The sequence below is a fragment of the Lepidothrix coronata genome, unplaced genomic scaffold (genome assembly GCF_001604755.1).
Source record: "Lepidothrix coronata isolate B3197 unplaced genomic scaffold, Lepidothrix_coronata-1.0 Scaffold71, whole genome shotgun sequence".
NCBI classification, from domain to species: Eukaryota; Metazoa; Chordata; class Aves; order Passeriformes; family Pipridae; genus Lepidothrix; species Lepidothrix coronata.
In genome coordinates, this window is record NW_016690251.1 from 3,985,496 (window position 1) to 4,007,489 (window position 21,994).

General features: G+C 38.6%; 1 protein-coding gene across 2 annotated transcripts in view; it reads right to left on the reverse strand.

Annotated features, from left to right (window-relative positions):
- Positions 1–21,994, reverse strand: part of PPP3R1 (protein phosphatase 3 regulatory subunit B, alpha) — a 39,061-nt gene that overhangs the window by 2,416 nt on the left and 14,651 nt on the right. The window contains exons 1-6 of one of the 2 annotated variants that reach the window (XM_017818819.1): positions 14,609–14,708; positions 14,482–14,506; positions 12,317–12,356; positions 3,581–3,757; positions 2,075–2,134; positions 1,112–1,296 (exon numbers count right to left, since the gene is read on the reverse strand). In XM_017818819.1, coding sequence (XP_017674308.1) covers positions 1,112–1,296; positions 2,075–2,134; positions 3,581–3,757; positions 12,317–12,329 — 435 coding nt within the window. In that variant the 5' untranslated portion in view covers positions 12,330–12,356; positions 14,482–14,506; positions 14,609–14,708. Of the gene's footprint in view, positions 1–1,111; positions 1,297–2,074; positions 2,135–3,580; positions 3,758–12,316; positions 12,357–14,481; positions 14,507–14,608; positions 14,709–21,994 lie in introns of those variants that run through there. The other variant, XM_017818817.1, reaches the window with a different exon arrangement.

A 21,994-nucleotide genomic window follows, 5' to 3' on the forward strand; every position in this document is an offset into this window, starting at 1 on the left:
CTCCTCAGCTCATATTCTGACTGTGCACTGTTTTTCTGCATGTTAAATAAAATGCTCACTTGACTTCTAAAACTCCCTGTAAAACTGTGCACCCTTCCATGAGTAGCAAAGGGTCATAGGAACAGCAGCAGGATTTCTGACAGAACTGCACACACCCAGAAAAAAATAACCAGTGTTCACGAGGGTGTGATCCATGCAATGCAAAGGGAGAAGGAAAGGTGCCATGTCAGAGGAACTTCTTACAATGTGTGAACAAAACTCAAAAGCCAAATGGTATCTGCCAAATGCAATAAATGAAAATGTATTTTTGCAGACAGATGGCACAAGGTTCAGAGGAGGTAAAATGCAAGAACAAGAGGATAAGAGATTGTAAAAGTGAAAAGCCTCTTGTCAGGTCAACAAAAACTGATGAAATTCAAAGGAAGAGGAAAATCTAACGGTAGCACAAGACAGGAAGCCTGGGCAGAAGCCAAAGGACAAAAGAAAAGGCAACATCACTTGATGGATGGCTGAAAGACAATAGCCCAGTGCAAGAAAACAGATAATGCAGTAATCCAGGCCTCTGCAGGCTGTGACTCTGAGATCTTTGCAGATGACTATGTGTTTTTTACATGATGTCACAAAAATAACTTAAAAAGACCTCAAACATGCAAACAATAGAAGCCTTTCGCTTTAATAGTTGGGGGGATGGCAGATTCCCCCCCCTCTTTTTTTAGAACTCACACTGAGTATGAAAAAGTTATGTTTGAACTGAAGTTGTAAATTCAAAGAGTAGGAAAAAAGCAATTCCCAAACTGTGTTACCAGATGTATGTTCATTAACATTAATTTCAAATTAATGTCTAAACACTCGTTGCGATTTTCAAATGTTCAAGATTCATTTCCTTTTTCTGAAGAAAGAATTTAAAACTTGCTGTCAAATAATTAAATAAATATACCACATGGGTGAAAATCAACCATTACAAGTCTCAAGTGGTACATTCATGCATTCTGCTCTGTAAACCCCAAAGTTCTTAAAATGCACCTTTCAACTGTCTGCCCTTTTTCAGGAGCAGCAGTTGAGGGGTTCCTCTCCCTGCAAATGACACAAGTTTTCTTTAGAAGTTACTTACAGCACAGAATTCTTCAAAGGATATTCTTCCATCACCATCCTTATCTGCATTAATTATGGTTTTATCTACAATTTGCTGTAACTGAGTGTCTTTGAGATTGTTCCCAACCATCATCTTCAGCACCTGGAAGAGCTCCCCGTTTGAGATATAGCCATCTTTGTCCATATCATAAATGCGAAAAGCAACTGCAGAAATAAAAAAAAAAATAAAAACACATATATATATATATATATAAAAACATTCACTGACAAATGTGGTCAGAAAAGAGCAATATACTCACTTCAGAAATATCAACTGAAATTGTTTTAGGCACCAGCAGTACAAGGATTCCATTAAAATCAAACAGGAAAATCTCCACCACCACAAGTAAAGCACCCAGGCAGCAACTCATTTGCAAGTAGAAAAAAATTACAACCTTCCAGGAAACAGATGAATCAAAATCCTACCCGGTTACTTTGCTGCAAACAATTTGGCATCAAGACTGGATTTATTTTTAAACATTTCAGTCTTAGTTATTGGAAGCTACATGTATGACTGAACCTACCCCTTTTCCACTCCAAAAGTTTGGGTCCTGAGATGCAGTTCTAAAACATCAATTTAATGCTTTTCTACTGTAGTAGCAAAAAATGGAATATTATTCTTAGGCCCCATAAAGCAAAGCATATAGTTCACAAAAGTCTGTACCAAGCTATTCTTAAATTAATTTTTTCTTTTTTAAACAGGAAGCAACTTCAGTTACTGAAAGTTCATCAAAAGGCAACCTCCTCCAACCTTCCCTGCAGAAAAGAGTGTGGCAAATCTCCACACAAAAAAAATTACAAACTGTGCAAAAATCTTACAGTCTACCTTCAAGATTTCCCACTCTTTACAGGAATCTGGATTTGATGATTTCTCAATCTTAACTAACAAGTATATTTTTTGAGGATCAAAAAATTTTTGTTAAGGAAAAATTAAAATACTTACACCTCAACTTCTGTTCTTTATCTCCTTTGACACTGAACTGGGAGACTCCTTCTATAAATTCTAAATAATGCAAGAAAAACATGTATAAAAAAAGTGTATTATTTAATAAATCAAGGAAATCAATATTCAGAAATTTTCAGAAATTGTTCAAAGAATTACCATAAAATCTTCAAAATATTATCTACCTTGTGACACCCAAGTGTCCACATACTTTGATACTTTAATATTCTTTAGTGGGAAGTACCCCAAATGAAATACTGTGTTCACTGAATAGACTTGGTTACACCAGGATTTCAGTAATTTTGTTGCTGGACTTTGACAAAAGAAGCTGACAGAAAACTCCAAGTTCTCTACTAAATCCACTCCATCAGGGATTTTAATTGTACAGTTCCTCTCAAGACTGGTTTCCCAAATAAAAGAATTACATTAAAATTGAAAACTGCTCTACAAGAAATAGGTAAAAAAATACTTTTCTCTAAGAAATAGGGTAAAAATAAAATTGATTTTGACAACTTCCTGTTCCCTCCCAAGAAGAGCAGCTCTTGATAATTGTATTAATCACAGCTCAATGTCACAGACAATAAAGCATCATCTTTCATCACTGCTTATTTTTTCACAAGGAGATTTTGAATAGTTCCATACCACAATGACTGCTTTTGATCAAAACTCAACATTCCAGTTACCCTGTAGTTAATCCCTATAGAAATCTGAGGGGGTTTGCAAAGGTTAGCAGCTCTTTTATGTTAATATTTTATTTAAAATGTCAGCCTGCCACTATAAATGAGATTAAAGAACTTTCTGCAATTAAAAAAAACTCAAGAAATTTATTTTTTCCAGTCATACGCAACAAGAGATACCGAGTATCAGCTTGAATACAAGTTACAAATATTATCACTTCTAAGGGTCAGAAGCTGTTTTAACAAACTAGTAATGAAAATTATAACCTGCTGGCCCTTTTAATCATGAATATTTAAATTAAGTCTAAAATTTTGAGCAATGTACTAAATCAAAACTTTTGTTTTTTTTACTTGAAGTGTTTTAAGATCTACCTAAAAAGAATCCTATAAAAGAAGCATGAACAGAAGAATCTGGGCCCCTTTCTATTTTCTAAATGCTCCAGCTAAGGACAGATTTCATTTGGATAAGTACAACTAATGCACAGACACACCACTTACACAGCCTGCCCCACCTTTTTCAGATAGCATCACAATTAAGAGTCTGAACTAAAGCACTTTAAGAGATATTTAATGAGTAGCCCTAAATCAGCATGACCTTGAAAGCTATTACTATACAATCTTCTCTTTTAAGCAGTTCATTCAGGAGTGCCCTAATGCACCAGAGAAACCAGTTTTACTGGTATTTAGCTCCACTAGGAATTAGCACCTTATTTTGATTAGTAAGTTTTCTTCACCCCTCCTTTCTCAGCTGAAGAAAAACCAGAGTGTTCTGAAGCTCCAGGAGGTTCTGCTAAAGTGCCACCCCCTGTCACAGAGCACTGTGCCTTACCTTTGAAGTCCACTTCTCCATTGCCATCCGTGTCAAATATATCTATTACTCGCTGTACTAACGGGTTCTGTTGCAATTCAGGTAAAGACATGAACTCTTCCACGCTCAGAGAACCAGAGTTGTCCAAATCAAGCTTCTTAAACCTCTTCCCTAGTCGTTTTATCTCATCAGCATCAACTGAAATGAAAAACAACCCCACACTTATTCTCAGAAAGGCTTCAGTAAACCCTTAGCAGTTAAACACAACACGTTTCATTGCTTTCCTACAAGATTTTCTCCTACTTTATTACAGCTATTAAACACTCTCATGGAAGGCAGTAAAGATAACATAAAATTCTGAAGACAAACACAAGCCTTACCATTTCATTTTAAATAAGCATTACCTTTTTTCCTCCCTGCACCAGCCATAATACAGTTAGCCCTGTGACTCACTGAATACCACATGCTGACACAACATTTTGAAGGATTTAGGATGCTTAGCAAGTTCTTAATCAGACAGCTCTTACAAATAACAGGTATGAAGAAATTAAAGAAGAGAATGAGTATTCTCTGAAGGAGCTAGCATTACCTTTACACTAGACTAACATAAGATGTTAGAAAGACAATTATATTCAACTTATTAGGCAAAATCAGTGCTTCTTCAGCACAGCAAATGTGAGATTTCCTGGGTTATGTGATAAGTTGAGCTCGCTAACACATTCCCACTGCTGACCAGTTGACTCACCTACTCAAAATATCCTTCTAACTGGCCTAAGATATTTTTTTCTCTCCACCTCAAACAGGAAACAGATACACCTGCAGCCATGACCTGCATACAGCTATTTTTTTGTCTCAGAAATTAAAGTAAATTCAGGTTCTGCAGCACTACCTCTTCATCTATCCTCTTCAAATTTATGGAGAATCTCAGTTCAACCATACACCCAGTACTCTACACGTCTGATTTTGCCAGGGATACACTAAATTTGTGAATCCGTAAAAACAACTAAAAGCAATCTTGTACTTTGCTGCTGCTGAAAAGCTTGAAAAACTTTACCCATAACAACCTGAAAATATCCTATCAGCAGCTTGATTTATGAGACTCAAGTTAGTTCAGCTGTTGCTCACCATGTTTGGCTATGAAGGAGGAACTGAGGTCCTTAGGAAGCCCTAGGAAGAGACCAGCACACAGCAAACACACCTCACAGAACTCCAGGCTGGCAAACTCCCCCGACCAATTTTCTCCCTAACATGGGCGGCCTCCTCAATATTTCTTAGCTCCATTTAGTGGTTTTGGTCCAATAGTAACAAAAATTGTATCTTCACTTCTACAAGGCACATACCACCACCTGATCCACTTCACATCACATTAATACCTTCTAAGGCTTTTGCATAAAGCCAAACAGCTCTGAGTCTTTCTACATAAGGTCAGCCAAGATGCAGAGCTGGATGTTTGGAAACCGCAGCCGATTCAAAGACCAAAACAGCAACCAGCTTCATTTCAATTCCTTGATATCCTTGTCTAAAACGAATGAGACGCAAATCCAGAGATCCTCCCAACTGCACTACTGCAGAATGAAAGGCACACCAAGTCCAGAAGCACATGATTTTCTGTCAAGACTTATTTTGCCTGAGTAGTAAATTCTGACATTCTGCAGTCAAGTCAGGCTTGGTTACTGCTTGCAACTGCAGAGGCAGAGGGCAAAAAAGGGTCAATAGTCCCAGAACAATCTTCCCTTTGCTGTGCCAGCAGGTGACAGATCTGATTCTGCCTCTAGGGCTATAAAAATAAGACTAAACATCACCTGCTTTCCTCAGTTCCCAGTGTGCTATTTCAATTAATTAACCTCTCAACTGCAGTGAAACTTCCCTTGTAGCCCCAGTTTGCTCAGAAGCCTCGAACATGACTGAAGGTGTGCCCTGAGCAGCACAACACTGCAGGGGCAAAAGCACATTGCTCAGCTACGCAGGAACCCTCCGGATCACACGGGAGGAGCTGGAGCACCACACGGTGACCTGCATGTAGAACATAACCATGTGACTAACAGAAGGCAGTGTTAAAAGGGAGTGGCAAAGCAGAGTTCCACTGGCAATTTTAGGAGTTCCTACAGCACAAAATGCTTCCTCTCGCAGATACACTGAAAGTATTTGCCAACTTTTGCTTCTGCTCACAGAAACTCCTTTGTTTCCATTCTTCCTCAAACTCCTAAAACTAAATGGAGTCAGTCTTGGCACTGGTAGGCTCTATCCACCCTCACTCCCAGTCCTGCCACTGGACAGTTAGGGGACCTATCCCAGTTTTATGCAAAGCCAGCACCTTGTCAAGCTGTGAAAGGGAGAACCATTCTTACTGCAAGCTCTACTCCAGGCTTGCAACTCCCATAGGAAGAGTTGATATCCTAAAAAAATCCTCACAGCACAAGCACTTGCAAAAGCATAAAAATATTAAGGGTGGCTTGTCACACTACATTTGTAAGCACATTTTCCAATGTAAAATGAGTGTATGAATAAATATAATTTATACCTATATTACTTCATTTTAAAAAAACTAAACAGCAAACTGGTAGTAGTGCCTATGGTGTATATAATGCACTGTCATCCTCCTAACAAATCAGTGGAATCTCACTTCCAAAATTAATAGAAATACTAAATCTTTCCATTTCAGTCAGTGCTAAAGCCTCCTAAGCAACCTGAAATACTTCATTGTTCTTCAATTTCACAAAGTCACAATGCAGAAAAATGACAGAAGCATTAACACAGCTGGATCTCTTCTCCCTTGTCACAAAAGCGAATGAGTTAATAAACTGCAAGTTCTGAAACGTTTCTAAATTACACTGAAAAAAATCCTAAACATCAAAACACAGCAATGATATTTTTACAAATCAGGATGTAAAGAAGCAGCTGCCTGAGGCAGGGCTGCAGACCAGCAGTCATTAGATTGCACCATTTTCTCACAACCCAGAAGCAGCATTAAAGCAAGTTTTATTTCACAACACAAGTTATATTTCCTGCTTTGGGAGCTCAAGTCCATGCTATTTTTCCTCACAAATATATAAGCAAAGACTCAAAGTGAGACCCAGAGTTCTGTCAATGTCCTGCTATGAAGTGGAGCTAATTATCAAATATACAAGTCACTCGAACACTGCTACAGTTTAAATTGGCATGAGCTGGCACAAAAGATAGACAAGACCAACTCTGCCATCACAAGATCTCCCCCACAAGATGTGCTAAGAAAAAAAAACTGTTGTCAGGAAGGTATTTTATCTTGAGCTAACGTTATCTCTAGCAGGACCTACCAATATGAATTTTAAAAAAGAACATTTTACTGGGACATTCAGAAACTGATCCGACACACGCAGTGATAACAATCAATGCTACTCGGACAATCTCTGCCAACATCTGCAGGGCACAAGAACCACTGCTGGGTTAACCAGCCTTGCACTTGCAATTAGCCAGGTACTTAAATTTAAGAACCAGCAACACTTAAAAGCAGATAAAACACGGATTTATTTTTTTGTTCTAAAGACTGTAGTCAGGGCCTTCAAGATCACAGATGATAAAGATAAGAATCAGATGACAAGAAGGGGAAGAGGTTGGAGAGGCATGTAAGAATATTTCTCAAGAATGTTTCATGTTCTGCTGAACTAACAAAGCAACAGTTGCCTAAATTAGGAAAGTAAAGAGTCCTGATACTTTGAAAATGTTAATTACTCTTTGTCCACATATACACACATCCAATTTCATAGCTTGTACCAGTTCAACTGCAATACACAGTCCAAGTATAGATATTTAGCAGCAGTTTCTACTGGAAAGGGGATTATAAATTTCTCATTCCAAACCTTGAAACGTTCAAAAAAAGGGTTTGCCTGCACTGGAGAGGTTCTACTGAGAGAGGTTCTACTCTTGGGGAGGGGGAAAAAAACAAGTCAAAGAGCAGTACTGAAAAAATTAGTATCTCTGCCAAAAGCTGACCAAACAGCAAACTCTTCCAATGTTTTGTCTCTGGCAAATGACACACCACGGATGACAGTACTTGGAGGAGGAAATAATGAAAAAGCAAAGTAATTACAGGAATAGGAAAAATTTCTTTAATAGTTCGTGAGCATAAAAACCTCTGTTCATAATGAACATATATGGATAAACATCTGCAGATGCAGTGTTTCATAACTGACTGCCTGAGGATTTCGTATCAGAATTTAATTATTTTCCTTAAATATATTGCAAGCACCTCACCTACTGTTAAATCCTTTCCACAAGCTGAATTTTAAAAGCTTATACACTTGAAAAAAAAATTGTATTTCAGTACCATCTTTGTCTTCATAAAACAGCTTAAAGAAATGAAAGAATATGAATATAAAATAAGGGATGAATGCATTACAGTACAACATGACTTAAATTTGCATAGTTTCTGTCTATTCTTCCTTCAGTTCACAGCCTTTATTTCTGCTGACTCCCCCTGCTTAGGCTGAATTTACCTAAAAACTATGTAGGATTTCTGGGATTTAGTGTTTGTTTCTTTGTTCTCCTTTGGCTTTTTAAAAGGAAAACAGTATAAATTTATGTATACCAGCAGCTTTCAATAATATCCTCTTCATTTTTTGTTGAGATTATCTCCCAGAATGCGCATATATACAAGAGTCTTCATCTATGATGGATGTGCCTCTTTTTACAAGACCTCTTTTTCTTTGGTATTTATCAACAGACTTGCTTAAAATTCCACATAGCTCTCACAGAAGAACAGAGCACTGAATTAAATTTCCAGTGTATGAACAAAACAGACTTTCCTTCTTCTCTGCAGGCTCCTTGCAGAGAACCCAGTGCCCACACAAACACCCTCAAGCTCTGCTGGAAATGCACGACATAGTTCAGATCCAGGGAAGGTTTCTGAGCTGGAAGGACTGATGGTGGCAGTAGCAGACAGAATTTTACAAGACAAGCTCCGGAGAACAGGACAGAGATGAAAACACTAGGGAAATCCAAGGCAGTCCAAATCCGTGGTTGGGTAAAAGGGGCGATAACACCAGGGAGCAAAATGAGGAGGATCAAGCTTCGTTTACATTGTTTGAGGCAGAGTTTGCCGGTGACTCATCCCCGAGGTGGGAGCTGCCCCGAGCTCTGGCCGCAGTGAGTGTTCCCCTCCCTCACACTCGAGTTGGCCTTTTTTGTGCTGTGCTCACCAGCTGACACTTGGCTCTGTGCTTCCTACGCTTTTCCGTGGAATGGGACAGTATCCCATCAGCTGGGCACTGATGCCTGAGCTCACAAACTTAACACGTGGCTGGAAATAATAGCTGCTAAGTGGTTTTCTTTAAAAGGCCTTGCTGGTAGCCCTGTTGAAACATTAAATTATTCACTGTTTTAAAACACACAGAATTGTTTATGGTTTTTTTCTAATCAATTTTGAGTTTCCTTCACCTTGTAAATTAACAAAAGGGGTGTGTGGGAGGGTTAAACACTTCCAGTTTTAAGAAATTTTTGTTAAAGAGCTATTGGTAATTTCAAAAGATTCATCCCTCTTTCATCCAAGTATTAAAATTCTAGAGCCAACACCTGCTTCGTATCTTGAATTCATTTGCATACATCTAAAAATGTGATGAATCAGGTTAAAATGTAAGGACTTCAGTGCTTCCAAGAAACTACATGCAAGTGTTCTGCCTAACTCCCACTTTAGTGCAGGAGCTTTATCCCCCAGTTGTTCACTTTCTAATATGTTGGTCTACACTGAGTACCCCACTCCTTCCCCCAACACAACAGCAGAGGATGATCTGTTATGTTTTAAACCAATTGTTTCAAATTGCTAGGCACATAACTGATGCTCAGATAGGATTCTAAAAACCATTCAAGTGGCAACTCAAAAAGCTTCATTAAAAGCCAATTTCAGTGTGCTCTATGTTGAAAAATGTAGTCTGAAAGAAAAATTTAATGATCTTTTTTCTAGTCAACGTAAAGGTAGAAAACTAGCTTCCTGTTAATGTGAGAGTCAAAAGTAAAGGATGCCTTAAAAATCACGGAATTATAAAATGGTTTGGGTTGGAAAGCACCTTAAAGATCCTCTAGTTCCAACTCCCCTGCCATGGTTGCTCAAAGCCCCATCCAGCCTGGCCTTGAACACTTCCAGGGGATGGGGCATCCATAAAAATACAGACCTCCGAAATCTACTGCATTCAAGTGATGCTTTAACAGGATAACTGTTTAGGTATTAAGAAACAGGGTGCATCCTTTGCTGCAGAGTACACAACACACACAGAGTCATCTGCAAAGGGTCCAGACCCTATTAGAAAGGCTGTACATCTCTCAGGAAGGAGGTGTTGAGCACTTCTAGAATCTAAGTGTTTACCTAAATGTTTAAACCTCTATTTAAAAAGCTGATTTTTCAGATACTCTTAAAATACTGGCTCAAAGTTTTAACTAACAAAAACCAGACCAGACTGTGGTCACAGAGAGCCCAATTTCCACGTATTCTTCAAACATGAGATCATTACAAACAAAAATATTGCTAAGGTGTTGGGGGAAATATTTTTTTGTAAAAAAATTGTTCTGAAATCAATTTTAAATGTTTCCAAGTTAATTTCTTCTCATAAGAATGGACTGCAGAGATCTCAAAATAAAACAGACCTTCAGCAAAACTCTCACCCCTATCTACAGTCTCATCTGATTCACGAATATAACGTTTCAGAGTAGCGACCAAGTCAGCCATTTCAGCCTTGGAGATCGGATTTCAAAAAGATGACGCCCTTGAGAACACATTCAACCACTTGTCTTGTATATGCTTACACACAGCTGGCCTAATCCTTTTCATGACTTCAGATGTGTCATTTACAATTTCCTAAGTTAGAAAAGAGATACTAGTCTCCTTACCCTAAAAATCAAACCGCACTACAATATAGTGTTTATACTAAAAATACTATACTGTGAAGTATTTTTTACTCTACTACAAAGTAGTTTTCTCCACATCTTTTTTGTTATGATAAAATTTGCTTGTGGATAATTTGACATCAAATTTAACATCAAATTTTCACCATGTCAAACGGCACTAGGTTTTTAGTAATTTCTGGGACATGGCACAGCAGAGAAACAAAAACAAACCATGTTAAGGAATCCAACAACACTAATTCACCCACTGAAAAGAACTAATGTTTTAAAAATAAAAGGATAAAGAATATACTTGACTATTGAACGGTGTGCATCCTCTGTGTGGTATCCTGAATTTGCTTCATGTAACTTAAACACAAAATTATTCTTATAAAACAAGACACCAAAGCAGCAAGTGCACCACCAGGCAGAGGTTACAAACCAATGCCACCATGCAAACAGCATAAATACATTTCTGATGTCTCCCATGATCTAAACAACCATATACTCAACACACATTTTAACCACAGATATAATGCAAAAATCCTCACTTTTTCTGCAATAAATAGAGGCAAACAAGCTCAGTAATAAACCTTTAGGCTGCCAGTTGCTACCAACAAATACAGCTTGGTCTAGAATCAGAAGTTAATGATGGCAACACACTACTTAGAACTCTGATAGAGACATGACTAGCTGAAAAAAAAACCCCTCTTCAGAAACCAATGGAGCAGTAATCTAAGACTGATACATATGAAAACACTACAGAAGTCTTCATCAAAAATGAAACTCCAATCACATATCCATATTTAACAAAATAGCAATGCTGGGAGCATATCACAGCCATGCACTGCTGTGGACAAAGATTCTCAAGTGTTTACAAACTGATGGCTCAAATTATATGTATTAGGCATAGAGGACTCGCAAATTACCAGCTAAAGCCTCCTTTCTCTGTAAAAATGTACTTAGACAAAGATTCCCCAGTGATTATTTATTTCATGTAATGGTTTGAGGTCAGTTGTGACGAACACTGTGAAACCAATCTAGGAAACAGTCCCTATCTTGAATTTCCCTGTTTAAAAACAAAATCCGATCCACCCAAGATGAGGAATTTTATCAAGCGGTCCAATAAGATGCATGCACAGGTCTACACATGTTTTAGGGCTGAAGAAAAAGCAGCTAAGAATAGGTGCCCTTAGCATAACACCACAGGGACATTTCACAAGACAACCCTTTCTTTGGTCAGCCTTAGGCAAGAAATACTTTGTTATTTTTACAGGGTAGACTAAACCCCTTGAGAGGGAGCAATGAACTTTATTCTCACGTGGCCAAAAGCAAGTAACACTTAAGTGGCTTCTCACCCACCTGCCTGGCTGCAAGCATACACAGGAAAAAACTGCTCTTTTAGTCTCAACCTCTCTCTCCTCTCAGGGCACAAAGCCAGTTTAGGCACCCTACAACATACTTCACTCCTAACACAGTACTGACTGCAACACGAGCTGCTCCACATCTCTGAGGAACTGGCACCAGGACTGATGGAAAAGCCCCAGGGGCTGAAACTACCAGTTGTAACACTTCACCCTACAGACATCAGAACTATCAGAAGTTTGTTTCATATTCTAATGGGAAAAAAACCAAACCAAACCAAAACAAAAAACCAAAAAAGCAAAACAAACAAACAAAACCAAACAAACAAAAAACCAACCAAAAAAAACCACTTTAAGTGATTTTTATTTTAAAGATGGACTGATTTTTGAGTTTACAATGAAACAGCAAAAGCTGTATTATTTCCAAAGGTATCTTTAACCCTTTTACTCTTTCAGTTAGTAAATAAACTGCATAACATACATGACAGCTGTACATATCCATCTCCATCTAACATTACAATGTTAGCAAGCAAAAAAAACTTACAGTGTGAGCACATTTCCAAGGGGTAGCTTGCCTCATTTCCCTGAAACACAACAAGAAAAACAGAACAAAGTTGCAATTATTCCCAAATTAGCTTTGAGGAACTATTTAAACTTTCAGCACTGTAAAGGTCTCAGGCAATACAAGTTACATTGTTCTTAAAAGATATATCCTTTAGACCCACCAACCATGGACAGTGTTTTATTTGGATAGATCTATGTTACCAAAACATACAAAGAAATATGAAACCATTGAGAGATCTCCCAGATGAGAATTCCCATGAAAATGTCAGTGCACACAATTACAGTAAGAACTTCAATCCCATATTCTAAACTCAAAAAACCAAACATTTATATACTGAGCAAATGCTACTTTTGAACTTAAAAATATTTAATTTCAAAACTTTACAAAGCCTGCTTTACTATTTTATTTTCTACATAGAAACAGACATGTCCTTATGAATTCCGATGACAAACCTTAACTCAATTACCAGAAGAAAAGTGTAGTATATTTTTTTCCCCTGAGCCGCATGCCCATTCCCCCCAAAAAGGATTCACACAGGAAGAATGAAGCAAAAGAAGTGTTTTACATGACCAGAAATTCCGACATGACTGCTTTACATTTAATTATTTTTGTAATGTACTATGTTAATATGTTCCTGTTTTGTAGCCGAATGGAAAGTCAAACTACGATTTTTAATCCTTGCTAAACTACAACGCAGCAATAGCACAATTAAAATTAAAACTTTGAGAGTACCAACACTTGAAATTTGCACACACTGAAATCAACATGAACTGCTGACACATGAACGCCAAAAGACACTAAAAGTTGGTATTTTCCCCCAAATGGTTCACTTCGAGCCAGAGATCACAGTACACACATACTTAATGACTTGTTTGAAACCATTAGCAAGGGAGTGACCAGATAACTGAAGGGACTCATAACCATTTCAAAAAAAAATCTTTTTAAGGGAGTGTTTTACACAAGAAAACAAAACATATTTCAGATGAGTCTAAGACACGTTCTGTTCAGCAGTGATTCTCTCACAGTGTAGAGCACAAGGGATTCCACAGCTGAGCACTCGCTCATCAAAATAATACAAAATTGAAGAACAGAAATAGAGATTACTTGACAGAAGAGAAAAAAAAAGGAAGAACTACATTTAGCCTGGAAGCATGAGGCTGCATTTCCTAATTAGGTCAGAGAGGGGCAGAACAAACATCTCGTTGAATCTAAACATGTCTGAGAGGAGATGTGTTGCTGGGGGGGGGTTAGCATTTTTTTTACCTCCAGTACACTTTCACTTTCCTTATCCCCCACAATCCACAAGCTCTGTAGCTTCTTGAAAAAAGTTCATGCATTTCCTTTATAAGAAGAGCAGCAACAGATATAGCCTTAACTTCTTCCCCAATGCCTACTCAGAGCAAGACAAAGTAGCAGAATAAGAAACGTAGACAAGGACCATCAGGTCCCTAAAAATTCAGAAGCATGACTGAGGTATTCTGCAGGGAATCCAGGAGAACAGTGTCACATGGAAAATCTTGGATGGAACCCAACCAAAGTCTCAGGAAAAACAGCAAAGACCAAAACAGACAGCAAAAGGCAAGTGTCTGTATATGAATATGAAAGGGTAGGGGATTTAAAACGGGGGAAAAGCAGAATTTTGAAACAAAAAGAAACAGGAACCAGGGGATCCAGTTAGGCTGCTCAAGACACGAGGTCATGAAGAGGCAAGAAAAACACCAGACTGGAAGGCTGCAAATTAAAGGAGAAAGTTGAATTAAAACCAGTGCATTTATGCACATGCACACAAATAAACAATCATAATTACATTAGAAGACTGTTCTGGGCATTTACATCCTTGTTCAGGTGTTGGGAAAAGTTAATTTCTAGTAATCAATCAATCTGCCTAAAGAAACGTAAAATGCTTTTGAAAACTGAGCAGGAAAAAATGAAAAAAGGGGAATCATTTTCAGTTCATGAACTAAGTGTAACATTTATAAGGAGCCTCACTATGCATCTAGATGCACATGCTAAGGCATAATCAAGTTATGTAAATGGAGTAGTCTAAAAAATATTTGGAGAGCAGAGAAAAAAGTGAAATAAACTTCAGCTTAGCTTTTCTGTGAAATAAGTTACTGCTAAAAAAAAGTGTTAAGAATACTTACCTATCCAGGGCTGGATCTTGGATACCTAAAAAAGCAGAAAAATCTAGTAAGTGACAATGTAAAAATTACATGATTATTCCATATTTGCCATATAGTACTTAAATAAAGTATTTTAAAAAGTAGTTACCTGGCACTGATGTGCTGAATTTTCATCTTGACAAGAGTATCCAGAAGTGTCCTAAAACTTAAAAAGCTGCTGGTTGCAGGTTTTTTTGGTGCAGATATCTGAGCTATTCATGCCAAGATTCCTGTTTGCACAGCTGTGACCTGGACAGACACAAAGGTGTTGCTCTATACCAAAGCCTTGATCTTCAGAGATGAAGATGAATTATTTAGTCTTGGGGGCAGGAATTTTTCATCATATTCTGAGCAGCTGTACAAGAAGGTCACTTGTCCCCAAATACAATCAGTCTGTGTACACATGAGACAGAAGATAAGCCCTGAAACACAAGCACTAAGTAGGCTGAGTACTTTGTTGCTTAAGAAAAAAGAATCGTTTAAGAGTGGTAGGGAGTAAGTAAAATGGAAGGTTAGAGCTATAACCACATTAACATGCTATGAAAGCAGGGAGGGAAGCACAGCTACAAGACTTCGTCAAGTACCTAAAGAGCCCTTTAAGAAAAGGGAAAGAAACCAGGTACACATTTTCATCTGAACAGTTTTAATAAAAAGAATTACCCAAGTTTAACACTAGGATGAGACGGCATTCTAAAGAATGCTGAAAAATACCACAGTGATTAGATGCACTAACAGAATTTGACAGTTACTGCAAAACATAACCATAATTATACACCTTATTCAGTAAAATAACACTGCACTGAAACTTTATTTTATAGTTTTCAGATAATGACACTCATTTATAAAGACAAAAGCTACTGTAAAATGTCCAAAGATGTCATTTTATCTCTGATAAAGTAGTTGATTTATACAAGAGTAACAAGGTTCTGATACAACTCGTAAGATCGTCAATTTTAAAACCTCATTATAATATTAGTGTTTCCTACCAGATACATTCAGTATACCTCACACAAAGTGAGATTATCCTCTCCTAGACAGCATATCAGCACATTTAGAAATGAGTGACACATGGTTTGTTGAAGAAATGCAGCTTTTACAGAGTCAACACTCCACAAGAGATTTACTTGGCACCTACGCCTAGTGTAAAACATGCCTTCCTCAGCAGCATCTGGGCATCACCACCAGACTGCTGCTCTTCTCTCCACCTGCCCCATTAGAACAAGGGGCTGGAACATTACAGATACTTTGAACAGCCTTATCCTTTTAGAATAATCTTGCAATTTTCTTGCATGCTGTTAGAGCCCTATGAGTTATTCCTGCTTAAACAGCCGCAAAATCACGACTTGTAGATAGAAATAAACACAGATCAAGGAACAGGCCAGAACTTACTAACAGAAGGCTGACCCAGTTCTGAATACTGTAGAAACACCTGTTTCCCAGAGAGAAGTCAGAACACATCACTAAAGTAGTTCAGAAGTCTACATGACACGTATTGTGTTCCTTTAAGAACAAAAGTGTTCTTTGCAATTTTCTTCTCAACTAAGTACTCTTTTCTCTTTTCACCAGCTGTGCCTTTTGACTGATTAAAGACAGCCTCTTAACAGACTTAAGTCTTTATTTCTTCTGTAGTTTATCCTCAAAAATGCGTTTCTTGATTTTTCTTTCCCTGGCAGTTATTTCAAATATGAAACTCTCTCTTCTTAAGATCAGTTTTGTACGTGCTCCTCCAAGGTACGATAGTTAAGGGCAATTATCTTGACAAGTTTCCTCTTAGTGAAAGACATGATCTGTGGATAGAAAATAAAAGAGGAAATTAGCAATTAGTAAAATTAGCAACAGAGTCTCAATTCTTAGCTGAAGCTGCTTATACAGAACAGCTTGTACACAGTAAGACATGCCACTGCAAAGCAGTTCTTCAGCATACACTAGCAGAACACTGTTTCTAGGTCTGTTTGATTGTATGTTACTTTTGTGCATGATGCACATCTTTTTGTCAGTAGTTCAGAGACTTAAATTACAGTGTCAGCCTTTAATTAGTTTTCTGCTTTTATATAAGCAGAAATTGTGTTTGAATGCCAGCAAGACACAATGTTACCTTAGGACTAATCTCAAATTTAGTTCTCCAGTGGGGGTTTGTGAGTGACTACAAATGAAAATTAACTCCTGGACAGCTTAAAAAGTTACATTGTTTCAAAGATTCCTATTTGTTTCCACAGCCAGACAATGAATTAATTCAACAAGGGGTAAGAGTGATCTCTAATCTGTTGAGTACATGTAGAGGAGTGGTTGTCCAAGATTTACTCCTTTCTGCAGTGACATAGCTCATCCTTGTAAATGGCCTTAAACAGGCAAACTGCCTTGTCACACCTCTGCACCAGATGTTTCTGCATTTGTGTATTTGGTGCAGGGGCATCTCATGGGGTGTCAGCAACTCTTGTATGTTGTGCTTTGTGCATCTGCTCCTACACCTTCTACCTTACTAATTATCTTTGTTATCACAAGAAAGAAACTACAGGGGGCAAGTGAAGCAGTTAACCAAGCCATGTCAGCTGGGGGTATTATCAAGATAATCAGCTCAACTCTCAAGTTACACAAAAAGCTGGTTTCCATCATCCACTTTTACAACTAGAAGAGAATGGAAGTGTTAAGAAGAGATGGAAGAAGCTGGCAGTCAATATTTAAGAAGAGCCTATGCATAAGACCCTTCTCCCTGTTCCACAAACACACCAAATGCTTCTCCATCTTTTCTCATTCTTTCCCATACCACCAAAATTAACGATTGATGAAAATTACCTGTTGCAGAGAATTCTTCCTCCTTCTCGTCCTCCTATGAGCTCATTTTCCATGTACTGCCATTTTCACAAAGCTTTAACAATGAGGAACTGCCAGCTTGGTGAAGAGTTTGGTTTTGGTTTGGGGTTTTTTTAAATGATCATTGTTAAGTGTTAGTGGAGCTTTGGCTGTCAGAGGCTGGCACTGTATCCTTCATCAACAAACAGCAGGCAAGTTGGCAAACTAGAAAGGATGGTATATGTTAACAAGCCCTACAACACTTTTGCATGAATAGAGCATGCCACAGACAGATCCAGAGACGCATCCACACTGGTTTAAAATGAATTTCACACAAAGCCCAGGAGGCTTTAAGACACTTTATTAATAGAATTTCTGAATTAATGCTGGTCACAAAAATATGCAACATCTCACCTACTGTACTTTATACATTTCATGTGTGACTTACCAGAACAATTAAAGCCTAAAAGGAGTTTACCAAAGCACAGATGAAAGACATACCCAAAGTTTCTGCAGACACCACAAGAAATACAGTTTAAAACAAGAAAAGCAAGAATAAGATTTGAGTGGAAAAAAAACAGCAAAAAAACCACTTATCTACCCTGTTCAGAAACAGTATTAATATACTTATACTTGGCCTTCTTTTGTTAAATCTAATTAGAAGAAAAAAAACCCCACACTCAAACCCAATACAGAGAAGTTGTGTCAGCCCAAGAGGAGTCTGTGAATCAAGAAAAACATGTCACCGATTATCTTCCAGTTATTTAACAGGAATATCCAATTTATACATTACAAAAGGAAACCTGTAAAGGAGATGTCATTGATAGGATCAGTAGGGAACTTGGCATTTGTGTCTGACATGGAGTAATTAAGTCACCCTTTAGGCTTTTTATTACAGACACTACAGAAGTCTGCTAAGAACTGGGATATTCCAACAGTTACCCAAAAACAAGACTGGACTTAATATAAGAGCTGATAATAGTGCAGACTAACTGCCAAAATTTAGAAAGTAACATTAAAACAACTTGGTAACTTCTATATTGTCTTATGCAAAGCAACTACTAGGTACTCTGCATAGAAGTATTCAGGCACAGAGAGAGCAACTCTCCCAAACACTTCCTCCTTGCAATTAGCAGCTCTCCAGCACAAGACTTCTACTCAAATACCAAGAAAATAAATCCACCTCTCAGTTTCTTACGATCATACAAATGTTAAAATATTGTGATGCAAAAGAATTAAGTGAAGCCAAGAAATGAGAGAGTATAACATTAGAACGCCTGTGGAAGTTCCAAGCAACTTAAGAGCAGCAACAGTTTCATTGTTGACCCCAAATTCTCAGCCTAGTTTCTAAATTTCTAAGATCATGACCTAAAAAAGGAATTAAAGAAATAGATAAAAATGCCTGACACCCACCTCACATTCAGTATGCTCCAAAATTAAGTATCTCCTAGCAGTATGCTGTACTACACTTGCCAGTCTTACATTATATTTCCAGGTCACCAACAAATCCATTCATCCTGAAGCAGGGATAGCATGACAGCAGTTTAAGAGGCAAGGTTTACAAGCTGAATCCAACTCAGATGACAATTTATTGAGCCTCCACAACTACACAGTGTTCACCACTTCAGCTCTGCTTATACTCCATTAATTGCTGCAACCAAAGCTGTGGAAGAATCCCATGACATTTTATAGCCACCACCTTGACTGTCCAAAAGTCCAAAATAGCTTCTGGCACTAGACTGGCAAATCTGGACACCTTGTTACTCTTTGGTGTGAACATTCAGTTGCAGACATGTGCAACAGACCGAATTAAACTGGATAAAAACAAGCAAGGAATTCTTGTAGGTTATCCAGAAAACTAAGGGATTAAAGAAAAGTAAATAAATAAGGAAAGAAAAGACAAGGAAGAAAAACAAAGAGGCAGCAGTAATGGTACCAGGCAAGCAGCACAGACCACAAGTGTGACAGTAAAGGATTAGGGCATTTCTTTACAAAAGAGCTGTGCTCCTCTGCACTTCTTTGAGTAAAAACTACTATTAAAATCACTGATTTTTATTATTAACACAACTCCAACAGCTAGAACTTCCATCATATATTGAATTCACAGAATGGCATTGGGTCATGAAAGAAATACAGAATATGGTCTTTACCAAATAAATCTTGCAATGGTCTGCTTACAAAGAAATGAACAGCATTTTTATGGAAGAGTATCCACCATTTGTTTCTTTAATTCTTTAATCAACCAGCAACAAGGTGTACATTGTAGCAGTGGATTATAGTTATTTTCTCCTGGACCACTGAAGACAAGATATAGCAACAAGAACAAACTATGAAATTTATGTAGCGACCTTAAATCTTGATACTTAGATTATCTTGGGTGCAATGACACCGTGCATGCAGGACAACCAGGGGAATCAGGCCCAGTCAGCAGGGGTTCATGACAGGCAGGTCCTGCTTGACCGGCCTCACCTCTTCCTATGACAGGCTGACTCACCTGGTGGGTGAGGAAAAGGCTGTGGGTGTTGTTTACCTGGACTTCAGACAAAGCCTTTGACACTGTTTCCCCAGTTCTCCTGGAAGCACTGCCTGCTCATGGGTGCACTGTTCACTGGGTAAAAAACTGTCTGGATGGCCGAGCCCAGAGAGTGGTGGGGAATGGAGTTACATGCAGCTGAAGGCTGATCACTAGTGGTGTTCCCTGGGGATCAGTTTTGGGGCAGGTCCTATTTAATATCTTTGTGATTGATCCGGATGAAAAGATTGAGCGCACCCTCAGTTTGCAGACTAGACTGAGTAGGGTGGCAGTGTCAATCTGCTGGAAGGTAGGAAGGTTCTGCAGAGGCATCTGGACAGGCTGGAGCAATGGGCCAAGACCAATGGTGTGAGGTTCAATAAGGCAAAGTGCCAGGTGGGCCCTGCACTTGTGTCACAACAACTCCACACAGTGCTCCAGGCTGGGGGCAGAGTGGCTGGAAAGTGGCCCAGAGAAAAAGAACCTAGGGGTGCTGGTCAACAGTGGCTGAACATGAGCCCAGGAGGCCAAAAAAGGCCAATGGCATCCTGGCCTGTATCAAAAACAGTGTGGCCAGTGGGACTAGGGCAGTGATTGTCACCTGTACTCAGCACTGGTGAGGCTGCACCGAGCAATCCTGTGCTCACTTTGGGGCCCCTCACTTCAAGAAGGGCATCGAGATGCTGGAGCGAATTCAGAGAAGGGCAACAAAGCTGGTGAAGGGTATGGAGCACAAATCCTATGAGGAGCACTTGAGGGAGCTGGAGTTGTTTAGCCTGAAGAAAAGGAGGCTCAGGGATGACCTTATCACTCTCTACAACCCCTGGAAAGGAGGTTGTAGCCAGGTGGGAGTCAGTCTTTTCTCCCAGGCAACCAGAGATAGGGGAAACAGCCTCAAGTTGCACAGGGGAGGCCCAAGTCAGGTAACAGGAACAATTTCTTCACTGAAAGAGTGGTTAAACATTGGAACAGGCTCCCCAGGGACGTGGTGGAGTCACTGTCCTGGAAAGTGTTCAAAAAAGCGAACGGATGCGGCACTTTGCGGTATCTTGCAATATGGATTAGTGGGCATGGTGGGATTCACTCAAAGGCTGGACTTGAGGATCTTGGACAGCTTTGCCAACCTTAATGATTCAATGATTATTTTGTACCTTCATTTGAGCTGTTAAGAGGTCCCTGGCTATACAGAGATAAAGGATTCAACAGTCACCAAGCTTTAGGATGCACCCTAAATAAATAAAAAAAAAAAAAAGCACACAAAAAACCCCACACACACAAAGGAAAAAAAAACCAAAACAAACAAAAAAAAACCCCTTTGAACTTGCTTTTAACACATTATTGTCCAATCAAGGTTTCCTTTGAAGAGGTAGAGGAATTTTCCATTTTCTGGCAGGCACAGTTTTCAAGAGGATACAACTTTCTAGCATGATACATCCACAACCCCTCACCATCTCCGTTACAATTCCACTTAGCTGTTTAATACCAGTGACATAAGACTGCCAATCCACTCTTCCGTTCCACCTTCATGTTTGAATACAATCTCCATTCTGGAGCCTACAGGATAAACTGTGTTCTCCCCTGTACCTGCAGATGAGTGTGATCATTATCCCTTGAAAACTTACCCCTGATAACTTTTTGCCCAACACTTTCAGTTACATTTCTTGTAAAGTTTGTTAGAGTTCTGAAAAACCACTTAACTTGTATCAGTGCTCAGTTGTTATATATGATCTTAACTCAAAAGTGAAAACTATCTAAGTACAAAAGTTTTTACAGCTGTTGTTAATATTCTAACTCAATACCTCACCTAATCAACAGCAAACATCAAGGAAGGCTACAAGCATTTTGTAGTCAAAAAAGGGCACTGCTGGAAAAAAAAACAAAATTAAACACAGCTTCTTTTAACTTACCTTAAAAAGGACAAGATGTCGAGTTTTAAATGTGTTACCCCCAAAGCAGCCTAAACTTGTTAATCCTGCCTCTAAAGAAAACACTCTGACCTTCAGTACTGAAGGAACTCAAAAAAAGATTAATACCTAATTCTTCAACATGGCATTTAAATTGCAGACATCAGAGATAATGAACCAAGGCAAAGGGGATTGCCGGATTTGGGATTACAGTAGAGATCAAGTCGGGTTAAAGCTGTGACAGCACTCTGACATTGTTGTTCATTGCAAGTATCCAGAGTAGGTGTCA